Raw genomic sequence first — 25,814 nt, forward strand, 5'->3', positions numbered from 1 at the left:
AAATATAAATAGATAATATAATTAAGTGGTTATAATAGAGGGTTAATATAAGTATCAATGAGATTAGAAAAAAAAGTGAAACTATTGTCAAAAACTAATACAACATCAGTATAATAAATTAAAATAAAAAGTAGTGCAAAATAAAAATGACATAGGATTACTAATCACGTAAGCCAACGGTGAATCAATTATTTTAGAACCAATTATTTTTCCCCTAACACATAGCATAGCCTTTTAAATGATTTGATAACTAAATATTGTTAAATTGTCCATTTATTACCCTATATAAGTTTGTTGTTCCACGTTAGAGAAACAACAAATAATATCTTACTTTATAAATTTGAGGAGTAATAATTACTATTACTACAAAATAGTTTTAGATGTGAAGCTAACTCCTTAAAGCTTATTTTAGTATGTTACATCTTCTCTTCCTTATTTGAATTATTCATATCTATTTTCTAAATCCTATCGGATATTTATTATGTAGGGCTAGTAAAATGATGAATTAGGTATTGATGAAGTTGTTATCTATCGTGATGTTGATGTGATTCATTTAAATTATTTAGGTATTGAATGAATTAACTTTAGAATATTTATTTATTTATTCTAATGGATACGTACAATGTTTAATTCTTCTATTTCTTATTTATTTTTATTTTTCTAATTTATCAAATTTATTTTTGTAAAAATGTACATTGGGTCATGATTCATTCTTAATTTGTTTATAAGTAGCTCTTATGTAGAGTGTTTTTAAATTCTTATGGAGTATTATTTTTATTGATATGTTTGCTTAGTGATCTTACCTATTCGCAAATAATCATGTGCATAGTTATTGTATTTATGTTACTAATAATGTAATAAATAAAATATACTAACTATTTACTAACATTTTGCAATTCAATTATGTAAAGAAATCAAATTAACAAATTTGTGCATTACACGTGTATCTTACTATTGAACAACATCATTCTCCCCATCAATTTTCCTTAATGCTCCAAACAAAAACTTGAAAGCAATTAAAAAAACTCTTATATCATCTAATTGTTAAGCTCATCAAGTAGTCCACGGATAAATAATTGGGACCTACCACAATTTTCTATCAAAACCTCCATCATACATAATAAAACCTTTAAATTTCGTAAATTTATCCCCATATCAAATTCTAATAGACATATTAAGCTCCATTGTGTTTATAAATTGAGATAAAACCCTAAAAATTCAAATTTACATATACACAAAATCAACATTCAAGCATAAATGAGAAAAACCTAATTTTTAAGAAAAATTTGAACCTTTAAAGCAACATTGCAAGGTTTAATTGAGCAATTAAAAAGAAATATTTGCTTGTGTACTAAAGATGTTCTCGAAAAAAAACTTCACAAAACCTTGAAATCGCCCTTCGCAATTGAATTTCAAATTCAGAAACGATGGACTGCAATTGAAGGGTTCAAGAAGGCGATTAAAAAATATTTTGGATTGAAGAAAATATTTTGCATGTGATAGGTTGAAATGGAAATAGTCTAATTTACTTTTTTAAAACAGTATGTAACGTGACAGCTATAACTAGGTAGGTAAAAGTATTAAATGGTTTCTTGATTACCAATTAAAAAACTCTTTATTTGCAAATAAGACTTAAAAATTAGCCTTTTGTAAAATAAATTAAAGATTAACTATTTAACTGTATACGGGCTAAAAATTAGCATATTTATTAAGCAAAAAATGTTACCAAAGGATGATGACATCCGTCCTCGTGCAGCATAAGTTTGGCAAACTCATCTTGGAAAACAAAACACCCAAAATATACGAAATTACACATAATTAAATAAACAAAGGGTCATATTTGTAATGCAACTAATCTTTTATATGGTAATTTTCATAAACAATCAAATACAATGTTTTTATGAATTATTAAATACTGAACTTTAGTAGAGGTTGAAATTAAAAAAATATGTAAATATAAAATTACCTTAATCCTTCTTTATTTGACATATATAAAACTTAATATAAAATAATAAATTATAGAAGTACATATAATATTTAATGAGTAATCTCCTAATACTATATAATTTTGGCAAAGACTAAACCCTCATCAATTCTCACTACCTACAAATTCTATTAATTTCATATACTTCGTAACTTAATCTTGAATCAAAACAAAACATATGAAAATCAGATCATGGCCTCAAATAAAAAAGTATTTATTTTTAGGAAAAAACAAAAAATATTTTAATCTTATTATTTCCTTCTCTTAAATTGATTCGGTAATTTTGAGAAAAGTGTGATAAGTGGCAATGAGAAGGCTAAAAAGGGCCATAAAAGAAGCAGTAGTTCTAGTAAACCCCCGGTCACCCACTGAGTTTAGACGGACTACTCTTATTTATATAGAAATTGTATTCGGAATTCAGAAGCCGAAACCAATGCCATAAAAATAAAAATAAAAATAAAAAATAAAACAGAAAAAAAAAAGAGAGAATTAAGAAGAGAAATATGAAATCGTATTGTTGGAAGGAAGGAAAAACATGCGTGAAATGGGTTCGTAAATACTTCAAAGATTGTCTATGTAATATGAATGATGATTTATCGTTTTCGTTTGGTATTCTTAGTTTATTATCATGGGGTGTCGCTGAAATCCCTCAAATCTTCACCAATTTTCAAGCTAAGTCTAGCCATGGCGTCTCTCTTCTTTTCCTCCTTGGTTGGGTTCTTGGGTATTTCTTTTTATTTTTTTTTTATTTCTCATTTTCCTTTTTTTTTTCTTTTCAGAAAATTATTGAAATATCTTATAAAATAATAATTTTGTGAAAGAAATAAATTGTAATCCATTTTTTATTAGTAGGATACTATAGATAAAAAAAAATTTGAAAATTAGAAATGCATTCATTTAACATTTCATTTTTGTTTTCAGTGATATTTTTAATCTTGTGGGTTGCCTTCTTGAGCCTGCTACAGTAAGTTTTCTTCTTCTTCTTCTTCTCCCTTTTCATTATTATTCTTTTAACGTTTTCCTTCTAAGACTAATTTTTGTACTAATAATGATTAACAAGGATTGTTAATTTATTTTTGAATTTATGTCTGAATTTGGCTAATTAAAAGGCATTACTTTCTTTTATAAGCTTGCTTTGAGCTTTGTTTAATGAGTTTGTTTGTTGTGTTGTGATTTTGCAGCTGCCAACCCAGTTTTATACAGCCTTTGTAAGTAACTTTGCCTAAAACTTTACTACTCCTATTTTTGGGTTTTTGCTAATAATTTGTATTATTTAATAATGCATCAATTTTATAAAAAGGGAGATGGAAAATTTAATTTGAAAATGCAAAAGAGAAGTCAGAGATTTATTTAAAAATTAGAATAAGATAGAGTAATTTTTAAAGAAAATACTTGAAACTTGTCAGTTTTTTATTATGCTAAAAGAAGATTGTAATGAATAGTTTTTTTAATAAGCTTTAGCTCTTTCTCGAGACTCGGTTAATGATAGAAGTTTTGAGAGCACGCCAAAATTTGTAGTCAGACCCAAATAAATATTATATTGTATTAATTGAATACAAATATTTGATTACATCATAATTTGTACAAGAATATTTTTGGTGGGACACTTGTTTCACACCTATACACTCTTCACTTATGTTTTCATGTGAGCTCATATCTCACTTAACCTCTCACACGGTCACACCTCTCATTATAAGGTGTACATCTCTTGTGCACATCATTGGTGCACACCCACCTTAGTATGCTAAACAATCTATTTATACTAAAGTGTAGGGAGTTTTAGAAGTTTATTACACAAATTTACATTTCTCTAGAGTATTCTTATATATTTACTCTTCTAAATTTTTCTATCATTGTTTTGAGTTTTTAGACTCAATTTAATCTAATTTATTCTAGATTTTTCATATTAGATTCCATCGATTACAATAAACAAAGTATGGTCATTAAGAAAATCATTTTATATGCTACTATAAATAAATGGGAAGACTTTTGGTATCATTATTAGATACAGACAAACTAGTTACTATTAATACTTTCTATGAATTTTTTCTAAAATCCGTGCGATTCTTTAGCTGCATCTTTCGAGTATGAGTTGTTGCCTTTCTTCCTTCCCCAAACTTTGATTATATTTTTTTTATGAGCGGGATACACTGGTTATGATAATGATGACTTTTATGAATTTTCAATCGAGGATTTGATGTACCATCTTATGATTTGCTGATAAACTTCAGAATCGTGAATCAAAATAAGTAAATTATGGTTGTTTTTGTACTATATTAAGGCTCTATTAAGGAAATTGTGAATTCAAAAGCGAAATAGCAGACTTTTCATGTTAAACGAAGTTGATGTGTTAATAAAGTACTTAACATGGATTCTTTGAGCATGTACTTGCAAATTTCACTAGGAAATATTTGAGCCTTTGCAGAAACTTGGATTATGTTTCTTGTTAGTAATCAAGCTCTTAAAAATACTCATCCAATTTCCATTATTGCAATTGATGCTCATTTTACTGTAGTGATTGAAAAATTTGTCTTTGTGAGACAAATCCAAAGTCACCCGTGTTAGTTACTTTAGTCGACCTTAATATTGTAGAATTAAGATTCTGTGGTATCGTGGTTAATTCGATTCTGTGCTTCTGGAAAACCAAACAAAAACAATTATGATAGTTTGCTATCAATTAATGTAACTGTTAAATTAGGCTGGACTTATTGTGAATGCCAGCATATTAACGGGGGACACAAGTGCACACACTTCATAAGCCAAGGACACCATTTTCAATTTATCGATGTGGGATTATCCCAACAGTAACACTAATTTCTATGTTCGAATTACGAAGTGAAGTTATATTTTGATTATAATATAAGTCATAAAATTTATTTTTTTGTTTATGAAGCTTTACACAGCCAGCACAATAGTGCTCGTGTTGCAGAGCCTGTACTATGACTACTTCTACAAATGGCTGAAATGTCGTCATAATATAGTCCATCATGAAGAGGTAATCCTTTGTCCCAGAATTCATTTATGTCATTCTCATTGTACAATAGACAAGTAGTTGGGATTTCATAATATGAGATAATAATTGCTTTTTTTTAGGTGTCCTTGGAGTTTTAATACAGAAGCTTATTAAATTGGTACATTGATTATTTGATTCATGCACACTCTATTTATTTTAAGTTGCAGATGATGTTTGTTAACAAATGTCAATTCACTAAATATTTGACCCCAAACCCCACCGTTGCGTGATGACATTGGAGTAATGAAATGTTGTTAGAGCTTTTTAAAAATCCAGCTTTTACGAGCAATAGTAGTATATACCATTACTATTAAAAAGAAATGTGTCATTTTCAGTGTCACATGATTCGCTAATCTTCTCTCAAATCGCGAATCAAAAAACGCGAATTATAATCGGTGTTGGGCTATTCTTGGGAAAATTTGAGCGAATCGTGAATTCAATAAGCGAATTATGTTATGCTAGTCATTTTTGATATTTGAGATGATCTTTCTATATGTGATGAAGTACAACTAGTACATGACTAGTATTTGTGAATACATCAATTTCGATTTTTCATAGGCAAAATTCATCATTGAATATGAGGAAAATAATGTTGATTAAACATCGTGATGAAATTGTGTAGGAGTTAGAAGACGAGAAAAAACCACTGAATCCAAAACCGACCCAGGGAAGTATGCCAATTGCTTGTGCACCAGTAAGAGCTCCAACTCGAAGATATTACACGTAAGTTCTCTAACTAGATAATCCTGGAAAGACAATGAGCATACAATCAAATATATGGATTATGAGTTTAATTTTTTTGTTATCCGTGATGCAGGTCAGCAAGGTCTCTAGCTGGAAGTGACACACCCCCTTTTAGATCTTATCTGATTGTTGGCCCCAGGAGTGGTCCATCAGTGTTAGAGCATGAGGACCATTCATCTTCTGATGAGGAAGAAACTAATCCTATTCCAATCCCTCCCAAGAGAGGTACCACTAGCCTGCCTAGACAGATTCCTCGTCCGGTAAGTAATCGTTTCTTTTTTCCGGCGAAGATGTTATTAAATTTGTCATTTGTCCCTTTCTTGAGTTGTTAACTTGTTTGGACCATCTTACCAAAGAAACAAAGATCTTGCCTTTTTTATTTGATAAGCAAAAAGTCATTTTCATTATCTAGATTAGTTACATATGAACAGTTCATACGACATTCTATTGCCCCCAATGCCATTAATCTGATCCGGCCTTTAAAGAGATTAGATGTACGCAACATTACCTTTGTAAATAACAAACAAATTGTTTTTGATTGAACTAGTGACAGATGATGCAAAGATTAAATCATCCAAGATTGTTATTTGTATCTTAGCATGGTAGGGTAAAATACTCAAGTTTCCATCTTAAAATTCCTAAGTACCCAATCAATGCATATAAAATGGGATTGATGTTTACAATTCAAGGACAATCTTGAAAACTACTTGGTCCCCTTTACATTATTATACACTAGTGGTTGTATGGATGCTGTCTTAATCAACTTGTTAGGGACTCAAACCTTAGATAATAGATTGTCAACAAGAATACGAAAAGTTCTAGAGGAACTCTTTAGATTTTCTGAAGATGCTCAATACCTGCAAGACTCTTTGTGGACCCATGCTGTTGTATTTATTTTAATTTAAGTTGATGAAGCAAAAATCAAATCGAAATCCTTTGTTTTATAAGGACCAGAAAATATGAGGCGACTCGAAGTTATTTTGTCATCTAGTTGATGTGATATACTGATATCACTTGGCATGGTTTTTATAGAGATATTACTCACTGTAAATGTTGACAAGATAATTGTGGGGGATGAATAGAAGGACTTAATGCAAAAAAATAATTGATACTAGGTTAGAAATCTTGTAGCATGTCCCTTTTTTCGATGGACTAAAGATTTATACTTTATAGTTCTTTTGTTTCGGATTCTAATATAGACTAATAAAATGGCTCATTAAATCATGTGCATTTTTATTTATGTGAAGTTGCAGATTATATTTGCTACAACCTCTTTATTATTAGTAGCAAGGGTAAGGTTGTATTTATTTGACCCACCAATCCCCATACGTCACACTAGATGGGAACCACTAAATGGCATTGGGATAATTGAATATTGTTGTTGTTAGATAATTCTCTTTTGTAACATTATCTTACCTATGAATTGTCGATGCAGGCTGCTCGAGGAGCAATAGTGGCTGCGACTGTCAGCTTACCATTGGGAGGCCATGCGTTATCAGAAGCTTTTAGGGGCCTTTCTGGGAGGAGAATGTTAAGCGTATGTTTTTCGCATTTACTGCATTTTATTAATTTCTTTTGTAGTCATTACTTAATAGCAACATAATTAATGAGCATGTACGAATTATGATCTAATTGCGACTGATTTATAGATGCAGGAACACAGTCCTCAGCACAGTGCAGTTGGTCAGTGGTTGGGATGGATGATGGCAGCTATTTACATGGGCGGTCGCATTCCTCAGATCTTATGGAATGTGAGTCATTCTTTTTTTAAACAAGATCATATATTTGGTTAAATATGATTAATTTCCTTAAATTCTATTCATACCAAAACACCTTATACTAACGAAAAATTGCTGCTGTCTTTTATTGGCCAGATCAAAAGAGGAAGTGTGGAGGTAAGTACTAATAAATTTGTCATGGGACCTTATAAACACTTTCCACCATATCAATTATACAGTTGCCCTTATTCATGTAATGGAAAACCCTGTTGTCATTTTGTTTTTGTAGGGCCTTAATCCACTGATGTTTGTATTTGCACTTATCGCTAATGTCGCCTACGTTGCTAGGTATTCTTTTTAATTCCTGAATTATTCTTGGTGTAGAAATAAGAGAAAATATTAATATATGCTACACTTGTTGATGACTAATATCTATGACTAGTTTCAAAAACTTGGCATTATGAATATTGTTACTACTTGAAACATTTCCTTAATTAGAGTTGTGACCAATGTTACATGAATCGCAAATTCAAAAAGTAGTTTAGTCGATGACCATTGAAATAGACTTGTACTTGTGAACTACATGAGCGAATCAAGGTCTAGTTGTACGCCCTCGCGTATTGTAACTCATTGAGCTATACTATGCGTGGTTCTCGACTTATTTGTAATCTTTTTGGTACATAATAAGTGTTGGTGCATAATCGATGCATTCTGAATTCTTTCTCTATGTCAAATGCAGCATATTGGTGAGACGTCCAGAATTGGAGGAAATCAAAGCAAACTTGCCTTGGTTGCTGGATGCTATAGTATGCGTGGTGCTCGACTTATTTGTATCCTTTATGTTCTTTGCTTTTGAGAACTGAATACTTAGGACTCAAAAGATCTAGATTGAAACGGTAGAGTAATTGTTTGTAAAATGGTTTGTGATTCCTTGACATGAACTCTTTTGAAGATAATAATGCAGTATGTCTATTACAAACACATACGAAAGAGGAATGCAAGAGAAGAAGATCACAATAACTACTACGAGGAAGCGCAAAAACCAGTTGTATCTTGACTCCTGACTCCTGAGTAACTTGTAGCATTACATACTACCCTTGAAGGAGGGATCAAAGTGTAGCTTATGAAGGCATAAGCGAATTGCGAATTTGGTTCTTGTATCTTAATCTAATGAAACTATGCTTATGTACATTCGATTTTACATAAATGCTAACCATTGGAAATGGTCTCTCCAATGTTCGTCTATATAAATGTTTACAAATTATTAGCTAGTTCAACTAATATAAATCAAAATCGCACAACTTGACAGCCGTGTAGGAATCAAATAACCTTTCTACGCATTTTTCAATTCAGGTCCCCTTCAAGATTAAACAACCAATCTTAACAATTTTTGTTGTTTCCACAAAGTGGAACTACCCTACTATAAAGACTGACTCTTGACAACAAGCATGTTAGCAACAAACCTTGAAAAGAAGTCCCATCATGGGCTCATGAGGAGTCCACTCACCCCCCTCATCATGAACAATGTTTGAGAAACTAATTGGATATTCATGAACATTGAAGACCCTAACCCTAAGCGATAAAGGGAGAGATTAGGGAACTATGAGCTCGATGGAAAGGATATCGTCAATTCACTTCAGCATTAAAGGAATGACTCTTGTAGAGAAACTCAGAGAATATAACAACTTAAAAGACACATGGTACACTGCCACATCCTATCGTAATTCAACTTAATCGACCACTAACTTTTAATTTTGTCTTTTCACAGTATCTGTCTTGTCTCATGAAAATACTCGCCATAACTAATTACGATAAGTTGGACACTCACAGGTCACTACAACAAAACAATACTGGTAATTTCACTAATTAAATTTTGTTTTACAATAAATTTAAAAGTGAAACTAAAACAACAATATTACATTTTGATGAACACTGAACAAAACCGGTTGGTTGACTTATGGAATAGATTGACCTTGTATAAGTAAAATAACACAATATAAAACCAGCTAAAACAAGGGTAATAACCCTAATACACCCGCAACCAGGTATATGATATGGATGTGTTAAGAATGAGGAACACGATTCATCTTGATTGGACGCTTTGTAACTCTAGTTGGCGTAACCTCGACAGACTCCACAAAAAATATGATCAACAACATCAAACCATGGTGCTCTCGAAAAAGTGCCCCTTGGAAAGTAGCTCATCTTCGGTTTCTTTGTTGCTTCTTTCCTTAACTTAACCAATGTTTATATTAAGCTTTAATTGTTAAATTGGGCTGGACTTATTATCAATTTCATCGTATAATCAATAAAGTAAAAGATGCACATACTTTATAAACCAGGGAGATACCAGGCCAAAAGCATATACAATAGAAAGAAGGGCTCCAATGACTGACAAAGTGTGTGCATCATCTTTAATTACGAAAGGGAAGGTACTTAGACCCTTAAAAGCCAAAAGGGTATGTAGAAGGAAGTGAGAAAAACAAAGTATGGACAAGAGCAATAAAAGAGATTAAAGCTTTGATGAACAAAGCATACATACAAAGATAAATGGTGTTTTGGACACTTTCCCCTCAAACATGATTATTTTTCACTAATTAATCAATATTTTATTAATGAAATACCACTCACTATGTTTGATCACATACTATTAAGCTTAAAGTTTCTACTTTTAATGGAGCTCACTCATATGATACAAGAGAACACTCTAGGATTCTCAAACCTTATTTTCCCTATGTATTAGCCATATCCCTATGTGTTTAAACCTGATTTAAGGACTTTATACAATCCCTAAAATATTAGAATGAACCCTATTTCAAAAGCCCGAACATGGTCACAATGTTTAAGTCACAAATCCGCTCGAATGGGCATCAGCTCCTAGTCATTCATTGGATCCTACTGTTGGTTGCCTCGTTCAAGGCATCATACAAGTATCTTGTGCCTCGCTTAAGGCACACCAATCAACTCTTCTTATGCATCTTCTTGCATTGTTCAAGGTATCTCTTGGCTTGCTCAAGGCACTGTTTATGAACTCCCATCTTCTTGTTCTTTATTGCTCCACATCATGACACGTCAAAGAGCGTTCTTTATTGCTTTCTTGAAGCCTCATCAAAGCACTCAATCTCCTTGCATCCCCATCGTCGCTTTAACCAAAATGTCACCACCTCAAAAGAGGCGTCACTACCCTAACAAGGGTTCCAACCATGACTAATGACAACTATAAGCTAAGTTTTGTATGAGACCGTCTCCCAATGAGACAGATCCATATAATTAGTTCATTATTCTAAGTGATCATTTTAAAATTGTAAGTTATTACTTTAAAGAATTAAATATACATGGGTTAACCCAAAATAGATGGTCTCACCATGAGACCGTCGCATTTAAGAATTTGTCTTTGAAAAATGTCTTAATGGAAATATTTAGCATATGAGTAAGATTTACATAATTAAAATAGTGGGTTATAGACTTACATAGAATGTTTGGTAGGGTAATTACCATATGATTCTGTAAAAAAGTGAATATAATTAATTGTATATGCATGTTAATACTATTTACACATGAATTTGTGAGCGAGCCCACTGATATCCATGGTCATGATATGTCCACACGAGTTGGTCCATATGACGGTATAAATGGCTACAAATTGGTTTTTAAAACATGAAAAATCTTATATTAACCTAATGGACGATTTTCTCTTTTATCTTGGCCTTGTGACATTTCAATTCTCATGATCTCATCTCATACAAATTTCATTAATTTCTAAAATTTCTTTTACTTAACCATGAATCGAAACAAAACCTGCATGAATCAAATCTTCGTTTCAATTGAAAAGCAATTACTTACTACTTTTAGAAAAAAATTTAAATCAAATATTCTCCAGTCATTTCCTTCTCTAAATTGACTCGGTAATTCAAGTAAAGTATGGCAAGTGGCAAAGAGAAGGCTAAAAAAAGCCATGAAAGAAGCAGTAGTTCTCGTAAACCAAATTGCACCCACTGAGTTTAGACGGACTACTCTTTATATGGAAATTCAACTCGGAAATCGGAATTCAGAAGCCGATACCAAAGCCATCGAAGAGAGAATTTGGAAGTGAGAAATGAAATCGTATTGTTGGAAGGAAGAAAAAAGATGCGTGAAGTGGATTCATAAATGCTTCAAAGATTGTCTATGTAATGTGAATGATGTTTTATCGTTTTCGTTTGGTATTCTTAGTTTACTATCATGGGGTGTCGCTGAAATCCCTCAAATCTTCACCAATTTTCAAACTAAGTCTAGCCATGGCGTGTCTATTCTCTTCCTCCTTGGTTGGGTCCTCGGGTATTTCTTTTTTTTTTTTTTTATTTCTCATTACCCCTTTTTTTTCTTTTCAGAAAATTATTGAAATGTCTTATAATATACTCCATAATTTTGTGAAAGAAATAAATTGTAATCCATTTTTAGTAGGATATTATAGATAAAAAACCTAATTAAGTTATGTTACATTTCAATTCTTATTTTCAGCGATATTTTAAATCTTGTGGGTTGCATTCTTGAGCCTGCTACAGTAAGCTTTCTTCTTCTCCCTTTGCATTTATTCTTTTCACTTATTAATTAATTATTATGTTTTCCTTTTAAGCCTTATTTTTGTACTAATGAATGATTAACAAGGATTGTTAATTTATTTATGGATTTATGTCTAATTTTGGCTAATTAAAGGCATTACTTTCTTTTATAAGATTGCTTTGTTTAATGAGTTTATTTGTTGTGATTTGCAGCTGCCAACTCAGTTTTATACAGCCTTTGTAAGTAACCTTGTCTAAAACTTTACTATTCCTATTTTGGTTTTTGCTGAAAATGGTGTCATGGATTATAATTTCCACCAAAAAGTTAAAATAATTTAATAACAATACTATAAATAGTCGTATTTTATGGGAACATAAGTAAAGGAAAAATTACTTAAGAAAATGAAAAATCTAACGTGAATATGACAAAAGAGAAATTAGACATTTATTGTCAATTGAATCTCTAATAAGCTTGAGAATCGTCAATCAAAATAACAAAGTTCTGATCAAAACCGAATTAGCTAACAAATCATATTACACGGAATTGACGTGTTAATAACATACTTAACATGGGGCACATTTTATTCTTTTGACTTTAGTCTATACTTGCCAATTTCACTAGAAAACATCTGAGCCTTTGCAGAAACTAGGATTATATTTCTTGTTAGGAATCAAAATGTCATAGAAAAACCATCCAATTTCCATTAATGCAATTGATGCTCATTCCTACCATATTATTATTGTGAAAGCCATAGAAATAAAAGTTAAAATGATAGTGCTGAGAAGGTTTACCAAATGTGGTATCATATCAATTATCAAAGATTTTACATTCCTTCCATCTGTTTTTATTGAAAAATTTGTATTGTTGAATTGATCGTCAAATATAGATATTAATTTTGTGCTTCTGGTAAACCAAACAGAAACAATTATGATGGTTTGCAATCAATTGATTTAATACTAATTTTGTGTTCGAATTACGAAGTGAAGTTCTGTTTTGAGTCCTTAGGCATATTTGAATATGAAAGTCATAAAATTTGTTTTTTTGTTTAAGCAGCTGTACACAGCCAGCACAGTAGTGCTCGTGTTGCAGAGCCTGTACTATGACTACTTCTACAAATGGCTGAAACGTCGTCATAATGTAGACCATCAAGAGGTAATTCTCTATGTCCTAGATTTCATTTATGTCTTTCTCATTGTATAATACACAAGTAGTTGGAACCACTAATTCAAAATATAAGATAATAGGGTGCACGTGAAATCTAAATAGGAGAGCTTATTAAAATGGTTTGTTAATTCATGCGCACTTTTTATGTATTTTAAGTTGTAGATAATGTTTGCTACTACTGTTTGTTCATAAAAGAGCGTACAATGAGCCCCCAAACCCCAGCGCCACCTAATGGCATTGGGCTAATGAATTGTTATTAGAGCTTATTAAATGATCCACTTTTACTTGCAATATTAGCATATACCATTACTATTATAAAGATATGTGTCATTTTTAATATCATTGAGATGATCTTTCTGTATTTGATGAAGAACAACTCGTAGATGACTCGTATTTGTGAATTGTGAGTTGTGATTTGTGATTTATGAATACATCAGTTTCAATCTTCAAACGCGAAATTCATCTTTGAATATGAGGAAAGTAATGTTGATTAAAATTTGTGATGAGATTGTGTAGGAGTTAGAGGACGATAAAGAACCACGAAGTCCAAAACCGACGGATCAGAGAAGTAGTCCAATTGCAAGTACGCCAGTAAGAGCCCAAACTCGAAGATATTACACGTAAATTCTCCAACTAGATAATCATGGAAAGACCAGTAAGCATGCAATCAAATACTTCATATATTGATAATGATTTTAATTTCTTTTTATTATCCATGATGCAGGTCAGCAAGGTCTCTAGCTGGAAGTGGCACCCCCCCTTTTAGATCTTATCTGACTGTTGGCGCCAGGAGTGTTCCATCAGCGTTAGGGCATAAGGACCTTTTATCTTACGACGAGGAAGAAACTAGCCCAATTCCAATCCCTTTCATGAGAGGTACTACTAGCCTGCCTAGACAGATTCCACGTCCGGTAAGTAATTGTTTTTTTTTGCCGGGGAGAGATGTAATTAAATTTGTCATTTGTCTCTTTGTTGAGTCGTTAACTTGTTTGAACCGTGTTACCAAAGAAACAAAGATCTTGTCTTTTTTATTTGAGAAGGCAAAAGTCATTTTTATTATTTAGATCACTTGCTGATTTTAGATTTGAGAACCAACTAATGTATGATGGTGGTTGTATGTGCATTTAGTAACATATGATTCAATTACCCCAACGCCATTAATTGGCTCCGAGCTTTAAAGAGGTTAGTGATAACAAACACATTGTTTCTGATTGACTTGTGACAGATGATGGAAAGATTAAATCATCCAAGATTGATATTTGTATCTTAGCATGGTAGGGCAAAACACTCAAAGTTTCCATCTTGAAATTCCAAAGTAGCCAATCAATGCATATAAAATGGGATTGATGTTTATAATTGGAGGACAATCTTGAAAACTAATTGGAGGACAATCAATGAACTTGTTAGGGACTCCAACCTTAAATTGTCTGAAAGAATACCAAAAGTTCTAGAAGAACTTTTTTGATTTTCTGAAGATGTTCTATACCTGCCAGACTCTTTCTGGACCCATGATGTTGTATTTATTTTAATTTAAGTTAATGAAGGGAAAATCCAATCATTCATTCCTTTTGTCTTACTTATAAGCACCAGAAAATGAGGCGACTCCAGGTTATATTGTCATCTAGTTGATGTGATATCACTTAACATGATTTTTATAGAGATAATTACAGACTGTAAATGTTAACAAGATTAATTGTGGTGGATGAAGAGGACTTAAAATGCAAAAAATGAATTGATAATATCATACTAAGTTAGAAATCTTGTAGTATGTCCCAATGGACTAAAGGTTTATAGTTCTTTGGTTTCGGATTATAATAACTAGTAATGGAATATCGTTGTTGGAAATATTGTAACATTGTCTTACCTATGGATTGTTTATGCAGGCTGCTCGAGGAGCAATGATGGCCACGACTGTCAGCTTACCATTAGGAAGCCATGCATTATCAGAAGCTTATAGGGGCCTTTCTGGGAGGAGATTGTTAAGCGTATTTTTTTTTCCGCATTTCCTGCATTTTATTACTTCCTTCTGTAGTCACTAATTATATGCAACATTATAAATGAGCATGTACAATTTCTATGTGACTGATCTACATATGCAGGAAAATAGTCCTCAGCATAGTGCAGTTGGTCAGTGGTTGGGATGGATGATGGCAGCTATTTATACGGGTGGCCGCATTCCTCAGATCTTTTGGAATGTGAGTCATTCTTTTTAAACAAGATCATATATTTGGTTAAATATGATTAATTTCCTTAAAATTGTACTCTTATATTGAAATACCTTATACTAACAAAAAGTTGCTGCTGTCTTTTATTGACCAGATGAAAAGAGGAAGTGTGGAGGTAAGTACTGATAAATTTGGCATGGGACCTTACAAATACTTTCCTCCATATCAATTTTACAGTTGCCCTTAAACCCTGTTGCATTTTGTTTTTGTAGGGCCTTAATCCACTGATGTTTGTATTTGCACTTATCGCTAATGTCGCCTACGTTGCTAGGTATTCTTTTTAATTCCTGAATTATTCTAAGACATAATGTGCCTGGTTTACTTTAATTTAGAAGAGAATATCTCAGAATTTACTACACTTGTTAATGACTAATATCTATTAATAGTTACAAAAACTTAGTAGTATGAATAATATTACTACTTGAGACAACATTTCTTTGATTAGATTTGTGACCAATGTCACACGAATCGCAAATTCATAAACCAGTTTAGTCGACGAACATAGACTAGTATTTGCGAGCTACATGAGCGGATCAGCTGGCGAATCAAAGTCTAGTTGTATGCTCTCGTGTATTGTAAAGTCACTGAGTTGCTCCTGAAATTTCTGAACAACAAGATCTTTCTGGTTTACGTTTATGTGAGTCTAGCCGATTACCTCAAGCTCAATTTTAACTTGGCCGGCTCATTCTATTATTATTATTATTATTATTATTATTATTATTATATGTGTTGCTACATAATCAATTTCAAGCTGAATTCCTTCTCTATACCAAATGCAGCATATTGGTCAGACGTCCAGAATTGAAAGAAATCAAAGCTAACTTGCCTTGGTTGCTGGATGCTGTAGTATGCGTGGTGCTCGACTTATTTGTAACCTTTTTGTTTGTCGTTGAATCTTCATCTTTGCTTCTGAGGACCGACTACTTAGGACTCCAATGATATAGATTGAAATATAATGTATCTTGTAACCTCAACCATCAACTTAAGCTTTTGGTTGAGTTGGTTATTTGATATAATATCAGAGCTAGTGTGACAAAAGGTCACAAGTGGGCGTGTTAGAGTATATAACATATCCTTGAACCTCAACCATCAGCTTAAGCTTTTGGTTGAGTTGATTCTTTGACAGTTTGTAATGCCTTGACACAAACTCTTTTGAAGATTATAATGCAGTATGTCTATTACAAACACATACGAAAGAGGAATGCAAGAGAGGAAGATCACAATAACTACTAAGAGGAAGTGCAAAATCCGAAGGGACTACGAATCACCATGAATGATGTATGAGGAACTGATTGGATCTCCATGAACATTGAAGACCCTAACCCTAGCTGATAAAGGGAGAGACTTGGGACTATGAGCTTGATGCTAAGGACATCATCATCTCATATCGGAATGAAACGCATCAGTCTCGTAAAGAAACCCAGAATATAACAACTAACAAGACACATATTACACTGCCTCTTCCTATCATAACTCAGCTTAATCAACCACTAACTTCAAAATTTTTCTTTTTCCGATACCTGTTGTGTCAAAAACTCCATGATTATGAAAATACTCGTGCAATACCTAATTGCGGTAAGTTGGAAACCCCTATTATAGAGCCAATCAATTAAACCCACAACCCTTAGGAGGATATTGAATCTCACAGGAAATTCATGGTTGTAGTCCGAACAAATACGAGCTTATATCTAAGCCATAATGCACTAGTAAAAGCTTTGTTTCAGACACTAGGTGAGTGAAGAAAGAAAATCGTGGCTTTTGATCCAGATATTAAGTCAAATCGGCTTAGTCAACTCAGCTTTTGAGCAGTATTTAAAATTGTAATTTAGAATCATAAAGAGAATTGCAAATTCACTAGAACATAGAGAAATTACCTCAAAAAAAAAAAAAAATATTTGCCCTTTATTAAAGCATTGATACCTTGTTATCTACAAGTTGGATGATAATCAAAGTCACAATTGAGTAACTACAATAATATTTTGTATATATAATTATATATAGCAAGTGCTTATCAGTTGATATGGGTTCATAGTAGACTTTAATAATGGCTTTCCGGAGTTAGGATACGCATCCCAAAGAACCCCTTTGCTATTAAGATGGATCATATGACTACAAACCAAGTTTAACTTGGTATATTACATGTGAAAATGGTCGTAATCTTGTGGAAATAGCAAAATTTAGATACATACATGGTTCTTTCTATAAGGCTATATATATGCATCCTAACATCCTACTTGTAGGGTGTAGATGATAGAATGTACAATATATATCAGGAATCAAGTGAAGAAGTAGTCTGTAATAAATCAAATGGGGCCCAAAGAGAGTCCAATGGACAAGGTCGACCAGCATCAAGACGGGCCCAAGGTTTACCCTTACCACTCCAATGCAAAAGACTAACTGGGCCTGGATGTAGATCCCTACAAAGCCCATTAAAATTATCACCACCAAGCCCATGTTGATTCCAACGATGATCAACGGGTGCTATTTTTCCTGCAAATACCAACAAAAAGGGTGGCAAAGACCCCAACTCATAAATTCTCATCCTCTTTTGTAATTCCATCCATTCTGTTATTTTTGTTGTGAAGTCTCCTTTTCTCCACCTCTCTAAATCAATCACCATTACACCTGTTTCAATTTTGTCATTCATAAATATCATCACCCATTAATCATACAATACTATAATTTACAGGACAATATTTACCTAATTTAGAATTTAATTATTTTTAAAATTAGAGTTAAATCATATACAATCATACAATACTATAATTTACATGATAATATTTACCTATTTAGAATTTTATTATTTTTAAAATTAGTGTTAAAACATATATCATATCATATACAATGCTATAAAAATATTGGAAAATTTCAAGCCTCTAAGTAGGCATGACAAATGTAATTATTTTAATGGATGATAGTTGATACATGACAATATTTACCTAATTTAGAATTTGATTATTTTTAAAATTATAACTAAATTAGGTATAATATGGCAATTCTATATAACTGACATAGAATTTGATATATTTAATTAAATGAAAAATTGAAGTATTCAATAAATAACTTAAAAAAAATCAATATTTAATTTTTTTTCTTTAAAAAAGTCATGTATTCGATAAATTTAATCACAATAACATGTACTTGCTCTATACTTTGAAGTTGTGATTTTATATATAAGTATTTCATACTCATAAATTCGTGCATTGTATGAGTTTCTATACTAGTATCAACAAATTGCTAAGTTTACCCGGACTTATAGTGAACTTCAGCATATAATTGGAAAACACAAGGTGCACATACTCTATAAGCCAAGAAGATACAATCCCATAACCATGTGGCTATAGGAGGGATGACTCAAATGACTTATAAAATATGCATATCACCTTGACTTATAAAATATGCACGCTCCTTTAATCAATCAATGTGAAACAGATCATCTCAACGCAAATCTGTACTCCAAGTCATCAATTCTCATTAGCTCTCTACTCTCCACGCTATTCTTATGTCTATTTCTATCGAATGTGAAACAGGCTCTTAAGTTCTTAATGTAATTAATTGTTAGAGTTAACTAAACTAAAAACTAGTAATAAACAAACACGAAAAATTCTGATTAAAAATTTTAATTCTTAGAATTAATATTATAAAAAAATTTGAATCATTCCTTAAAATGTTAGTTAAAATTCCTTTCGTAAGCTTTTGGTCTTTATTAGTTTAGATGATAATAAAGAGACAAGTGTCATGCACATTTTTATTGATTGTAATATTGAAGAAAAATTCAATCAACTCTATTAGTTTGATTTCAAAACATATAGAGGGATAATTTGTAAGGTGTAAAAATACGAACATGCAAACTCAAATACACACAGCAACGCAAAAATATGGTAGTTTTCCTAATAATATATAACATTTTATTGTTTTAATAAAAATAACACCATGTGATTATATATCATTTAAAGGTATAATCATGATTGTCATATGTGATTTTTTTAGATTTATTTCAATTTGTGGCTTCAATATTCACATAATTTTTTCTTCAAAAAATTATCTAAAATAATTCAAACATTTACCGATTTCTCTATAACAATCTCAATTTTTGATTAAACATGAATAATCCTAATTATAAGGATGCTTGCTAAAAATACACCAAGGTAACCTCTTACCTATACAACAAGTCTTTCTGCATAAAAAAAAATAAAAAGGTAAACAAAAAATTAAATTATAAAAAAGGAAAATTTACCTAGAATAATCCAACTTTTTTATGCTTTTCCTACAATAATTCCAATTGATTAACTATAAATAATCCCAACTTTAAGGGATATTTGGCTAGAGTATATTTGGGTAACCAATGACCTGCTATATAGGTAATTCACCAAAAAAGTAAACTGAATGTTAATTTAAAATTAGTAGAAAATTTTTAAATATTTTTTAAATATTTTTTTCGACATTTTATTTTAATTTAAAAAAAAAAACTTGCTATAGTAAGTCAGCCGGTTACAGGGTTTACTATATGAAAATACCCCTCAAAGTTGGGATTACTCATTGTTAATCAATAGATGGAATTATTGCAGGAAAATCATTAAAATGTTGGATTTTTCTAGGTAATTTTTCCTAAAAAAATTAAAAAAAATTTCAAAATTCAAATGAGAAATCAAGTAAGTTTATTTTTTATTTTAACTTTTAATTTTTAATATTTTTTTTAGCGATTAACCTGCAAAATCGATCACCATTTAGACAACAATGTTCTTGGATAAATAATCCCAAAATTGGAATTATTCATGGTTAATCAAAAGTTGAAATTATTGTAGAAAAATAATAAAAATTTGGATTATTCTAGATTTTTTTTCCTTTTTACATTTACATAATTTAAAATACTATAAATTAAAAAAGTGTAGTTTGAGAACTGTGTTGATAAAAATAAATTTAGATAATACTCTCTCCTATTCATAGAGAATGGGATATTTTCTTATTGGGCCAATTCAGTAAAACTGTTCTGTTTCTATTTTTGTCAATTTTTTTTACCCTTTTACCCTTACTACAACAACACAATAACACGTAAATATCAATGCTCTTTATGGAAAAAGAGAGTTTTCCACCTACTTTTAAGTGGTCCCCCACCCCTCCTTGATTTTGGTGCAAAACCCAAATGTCTCATTCTCTATGAATATGAGGGAATATGATATACTCTTTTCAATTCAGCACTAACGTTTCATTTGCTTTTTGGACACTATTTATCTCTTACTCTTAATTTGTATTTTATTATTAATGTATAAGTTAAAACATAGTCAAGTGGGATTTTGTTTAATTCGTCTCAATGTAAGGATTATTCATGTCTACTTTCCATAATTTTTAATTATGCATAATTAGAGATATTAATGATTAAATAAATGTATTAGATAGAGTGCATAAAGCAAATGAGACATTAGCAGTGAATTAGAGGGATTATGATACATTGATACTCTTGTGTACCATAGAAATTGCCTCAATTGAGTTTTTAATTACGTGAGAAGTTTTTGGGTTAATTGTAACAATATCTTTTATGAAATTGTTTTGTAAAACATGCTTATACAATTAGTCTATTTTTTTAATTGATTACTTTAAATTGATCATTTTTAAGATTGTAGTTGATCACTTCAAGGTCATAAAGTAATCACTTTAACACTATAAAAAATAATCACATTAAATTAAAAGTTCTCACTTTGAGATTGTAAGTAAACACTTAAAGACTAAAAAGTAATAATTTTAAACTATAAGTCACATTTTAAAGTTTATAATTGGTATTTAAAATTGCAAGAGAATGCATTAAAGTTATAGGAGATTACTTTAAGGTTATATATAATCACCTTAAAACTTTAAATGTAAATTATCTCTCCATGAGACATTTTATTTGAAAATTTGTGATTGGCGATAGTTGAGACAAAGAGAGGGATTAGGAACCAGAAGTTGAGAGAGAGGTAAGGGGTTATCCCATTACTAGCAAAGTTACAAGACGACATGTTGAAGTGATTTGAACATGTGAAGAGAAAGATTGTCCACACACCTTGTGAGGATAATAGAAAACCTTATAATGAAGGGTAAGAAAAGTCGAGGTAAAGCTTGGGAGGAAAAAATAATGATCAACTTGCTTGTATTGCACTAAAGTAGTTGGAGACGTTGAATCTGTGTCTTAGACTTTTTGATTGTTTCCTTTCACTTACCTCGTTATGTCTTAGACGTTGAATCTGTGTTTTGCAAGTAGCTTTTCTCATGTGGTATTAGTGTCACTCATCTCTTTCTTTGCTCTGTAAATTGTGGAGTTTAATGGACTATGCATATTTTTCTTTGCCCTTTCTTTAAAAGGATTACAGATATGTCTACCCTCTATCTTTCTTTTCAAACCTTGACTTTGTAGAAGATTATATTGAATTGGTCATTATAACTATGACAATGATAAGCAAAGGTTCAAGTGAAGCTAGTAATCGACTTAAACCAAAATTGTCGCTTATCTTGTGAAGTACAAGGCTCCGTCCAAACAAAACAGATTCTAGAGAGATTCAAACCCAAAGCCCAAGGGCAACCAATACCTAACAAACATCACAAATCAGTGGTCTATTATAAGTGTATTTGAACTCATTTACTACTCGTCTTTTTATGTAGGATACAATTATAATTATACAGTTTCCCATCAATCTCAAGTCTTAACACCGAGAATTTTTTTTTTTATTATTTTCAAAAATTCAAATTTTTTTTTTTGAGTATTAGACAAATTTCAAAAAAATTTAGTTTTGGGCTCCAAAATGAAAAATAAAAAAGTCTCTAAAAACTTAAGACGTAATAAATAACATAGTACTTCTTTTGTTTTCTATTATTGATATTTGAACTATATAAAACTCATATTATTTAGAAAAAAATATAAATTACATCTAAATTTAATTTAAATTAATATTAATCTTGTATAAGAAAATAATTTTATAAACTCTGAAAAATTTAGAGTCTTACACAATATATCACTTTACTCTTCTTAATTGACGGTCATGTTTTTGAATGCATATGAAAAATCCAAAATATCATGGAAAACAAAGAAATAAGGAAAGCAGACACATTGATAGTATCCTCTTGCTAACAGCTTATCAAAGGTGGCATACAACTCTCATCGCATTAGTAATACTCCTGTAAAGTACAACTGTTCGAATGATTCCATATTGTCACATTATCAACTCCTACAATTCTAATCACACAGCAAGTACCTTCCTCCATTATTCCCTCATAAGCCAGTTACCATTATTAACTTTTTTTATAAAAAAAATTATTACCTTTAAACAACTTTTTGATCATTTAATGATATTTTAAATTCAATTAATTTCCCTCTTTACTTTTCCTTCTAAAATATCTAAAGTTTAATTAATTAATTAAACATTTATTTTCGTAATTCAAATTTCTTCTAAAAAAATAGTGTGTGGGGATTAATATTTCCGTACACCTAAATATATATATATATATTTTGAAAACAATTAAACATAATACATCATGATAACTGTAACATGATGCAATTTGTGAAAATTTTAATTTATCAAATAATTGTAATTAAAAATGTAATTTGTTACATTTTTCATTTCATCAATTAATCATTTTAACTCGATTATATACTAATATTTTATTGATGTTGATCTTTGCATATCTATTTTTTTGTTCAAAGTTAGGCTAAAAGAGGGGAAAACGAAATTCAAAAATGTTTTTCCACAAAAAAGTAATACATCTGCAAAATAAGATTATAAAACCTAATTCTCTCATTAGTGATTAAGATTGGTAACATGAACTCTTTGAACACGAAAATGTAATTTAAAAAACACTAAAAATCAGGTACCTAAATCCAAAATAATGAAATAAACTAGTCAAAAAGTAGAAATAAAAATAAAAAAGAAACATACCGGTATTAAAGTAGCAAGCATTTCTTCCTTCAAATGTCATAGATAAAGCAGGATTAGCCCAAAAAGAAGGCGTGAAATAATTTTTAAAGTTAGCGTTACAATATTGAGGCGCAGCTAACACGGCTTCCTCACCAAGTTCAGTAGCCGCAAGTTTAGCAATATCATCCACCAACACAACATCATTATCAAGATACACTACTTTTCTCACTGTGTTTGGCAACAGAGTACTTAAATAATTTCTAGCATAATTTAAGGGACAATCAAGAGAAGAACGTATAGACGTAGAAATAAGACCAGAAACTGTGGAATCATTTAATGAGTACATGTAATATGTAAGGTACGGAAACGAGGTTGCGATTGTACGGTTAAGATCGCGGTTGGTTGTGATTGAGGAGGCTGAGATGAAGTGGAATCGGAGGTTGTCGGGACACGTGGAGTGGTGTAGGATGGATAAGATGGCGGCCATTGAGCCACGGAGGTAAGTGGAGTCTAGGGTCATGGCAATGTGGATTGGGTCATCTTGGCCTAAGCAGTTTGGTGAGTTGTAGAATTTTGGGGCTTCTTTGAATGAGAGGGCGGTGTTTGGGTGGATTGTTGAAGAGAATGTTAGGATAAACCCGAGGAGGAGGATTGTTGGAGCCATTTACATGACGTTTTGGGGTACTTCCAAGTAGTGAGTAGGGAGTGTGGAATGTGGTGGAGTTGTTGTTTGGTGTATGAAATGATTGGAGGTAATGTTTATTAGTAGATCTGGTACTTGTACTATGAGAGGCCAAGGGAAAAGGTTATTAAAATTTTTGAAAAAAAAAAATGAAAAGAAGGAAGAATTGTAGCATGTGGTTTTGAACATTATATGCATTGCAATTTTGGGTTACAATCTTAAGTTGTTTGAACAATAAACTATGGTTAAAAGATGGATAGCAAAAGTATAAAGAACATGGATAGTAAAAATTTAAACACTTGGGTAATAAAATGAGCCAACACATCTTATTAGTTATTAATTGATATAAAAGTACTTTAACGAATTTATTTTTTTAGGTTAATAGCATTTTCTAAAAGTAACAAGAAAAAAGGAAAATCACTTTAACGTTTCCCTTACTATATTAATGTCAAACAAATAAAAGTTTAACACTTATTAATACCATTTTCTTTACTTAAATCGGTCTTTTAATTCCATTTCTTTTTATTCTTCATATCAAACACCTCCTTAACCTCTAAATCATATAAATATTAACTTTATCACTATTCATTGATTATCAGGAAAATTTACTTTTAAAAATTTCATATTTGCATGATTTTCTTCTAAAAATCCTACCTATCGACTTTTTTTTTTGAAAAATCGACAGTTACTGTCGATTTTCTTTTAACAAATTTCAATGTCTCTTTTACCTGTTAGAGTCTATTTTTCAATAAAAAAATTGTGCCACCTATCTTTACATTGTTACGCTTTTTTAATTAAAAAACTTTAATAAAAAATCACTTAAACCTAAACACCTTTACATCTCTAGACGTAGATACACCCAAACCCCTATTCCCACTCACGAAACACCGACGAAAACCCACCTGGCCTCACGGCAAGATACACAACTATATGTCCTCCTGAATTTCAAAGAGCACAAAAACTTTCCTTTTCCCACGCCTTTACATTTTTATTATTTATTTTAATTTATTACTTCTTTAAAAAAAATACTCCTATCTTGTTTTTCTTTGTTACTATTTCAAAGTGTTAGAGTATCACATAATTTAACTTTTTTTTAAAATTTTATTCACATGATTTACTTTCTTTTTTCATTTATTATCAAATATCCACATTATTTATAAAAGCAAGTAATATTTGTATAAAAATATTAGATGTCATTAAAAAAAACTCAATGTCAAGGCTCTTCCTTGGGTGTATAGTATCTTTAGTTTTATAATATAATTTTTTTATAATTATACTTTTTGATTATGAAAACATGGATGGTAGGTATGTTGTAAAAGGGGAAATAGATGCTTGGGTTGGGTGTATATTTAAAGAGTGATGCGGTGTCTAATGCCAACTTTAGCTTTGAATGCGCGTACATGAATAAGGAGGTCATTAGGTGAGAGAAAACGAAGGGTGGAAGCGGAACGAAATCAAGAGGATATATGTGGACCAATGATAGCTTTACTACTCAAAGCTTTCCATTATATGTTCACTTCTCTTTTATTCGTCATCTTTTCTTTTCATGGTGCATAGGATTAGCCGAGTGAAACACATAGCTCGGATCGGTTTTATGTTCGGGTTATATACATAATTAAAAAAAATTGACTTAAATCTAACTCGTTTAACTCTAATTTGACTTGATTTGCAATAGATTAGATCAACTTGATTTCGATTTACTTAATCCGTTAAGAATTTTTATTTTCATTTCAGGCTATTCAACATGGACTACCTCTTATTTTTTTAGGCCTTAATTTAAATTTTTAGTTTATAATATAAGTTGATTATTTTGTATTTACTATGAAAAATAGGATTGAGGTTATACTTATTTATTTGAC

At 31.1% G+C, this 25,814-nt stretch overlaps 3 protein-coding genes across 4 annotated transcripts; 2 read left to right on the forward strand and 1 right to left on the reverse strand.

Moving 5' to 3' along the window:
* The first annotated feature begins 2,109 nt into the window (after positions 1-2,109).
* Positions 2,110-8,705, forward strand: LOC130808776 (probable vacuolar amino acid transporter YPQ3). Of its 2 annotated transcripts, none has more exons than XM_057674265.1 (12): positions 2,110-2,708; positions 2,906-2,948; positions 3,166-3,192; positions 4,878-4,979; positions 5,620-5,720; positions 5,815-6,001; positions 7,177-7,278; positions 7,391-7,492; positions 7,616-7,636; positions 7,749-7,807; positions 8,199-8,289; positions 8,412-8,705. In XM_057674265.1, the coding sequence occupies exons 1-12, from the start codon at positions 2,488-2,490 to the stop codon at positions 8,514-8,516; spliced, it is 1,161 nt and encodes a 386-aa protein (XP_057530248.1). In that variant the 5' UTR covers positions 2,110-2,487; the 3' UTR covers positions 8,517-8,705. The 2 variants fall into 2 exon arrangements, with proteins under 2 accessions (XP_057530248.1, XP_057530249.1); XM_057674266.1 differs by having other exon boundaries at positions 7,397-7,492.
* A 2,471-nt stretch (positions 8,706-11,176) lies between these two features.
* Positions 11,177-17,182, forward strand: LOC130808778 (uncharacterized). The gene is made up of 11 exons (XM_057674267.1): positions 11,177-11,776; positions 11,960-12,002; positions 12,214-12,240; positions 13,055-13,153; positions 13,682-13,785; positions 13,890-14,076; positions 15,049-15,150; positions 15,265-15,360; positions 15,485-15,505; positions 15,603-15,661; positions 16,170-17,182. Exons 1-11 carry the CDS (start codon positions 11,556-11,558, stop codon positions 16,327-16,329), a joined length of 1,119 nt encoding a protein of 372 aa, XP_057530250.1. The 5' UTR covers positions 11,177-11,555; the 3' UTR covers positions 16,330-17,182.
* Positions 17,183-17,268: 86 nt separating this feature from the next.
* LOC130808779 (probable galacturonosyltransferase-like 1) lies at positions 17,269-24,127 on the reverse strand. The gene is made up of 2 exons (XM_057674268.1): positions 23,295-24,127; positions 17,269-18,015 (listed from the first exon to the last, which is right to left on the reverse strand). The coding sequence occupies exons 1-2, from the start codon at positions 23,935-23,937 to the stop codon at positions 17,660-17,662; spliced, it is 999 nt and encodes a 332-aa protein (XP_057530251.1). The 5' UTR covers positions 23,938-24,127; the 3' UTR covers positions 17,269-17,659.
* Between the last annotated feature and the right edge of the window lie 1,687 nt (positions 24,128-25,814).

The sequence above is a fragment of the Amaranthus tricolor genome, chromosome 3 (assembly GCF_026212465.1).
Source record: "Amaranthus tricolor cultivar Red isolate AtriRed21 chromosome 3, ASM2621246v1, whole genome shotgun sequence".
NCBI lineage: Eukaryota > Viridiplantae > Streptophyta > Magnoliopsida > Caryophyllales > Amaranthaceae > Amaranthus > Amaranthus tricolor.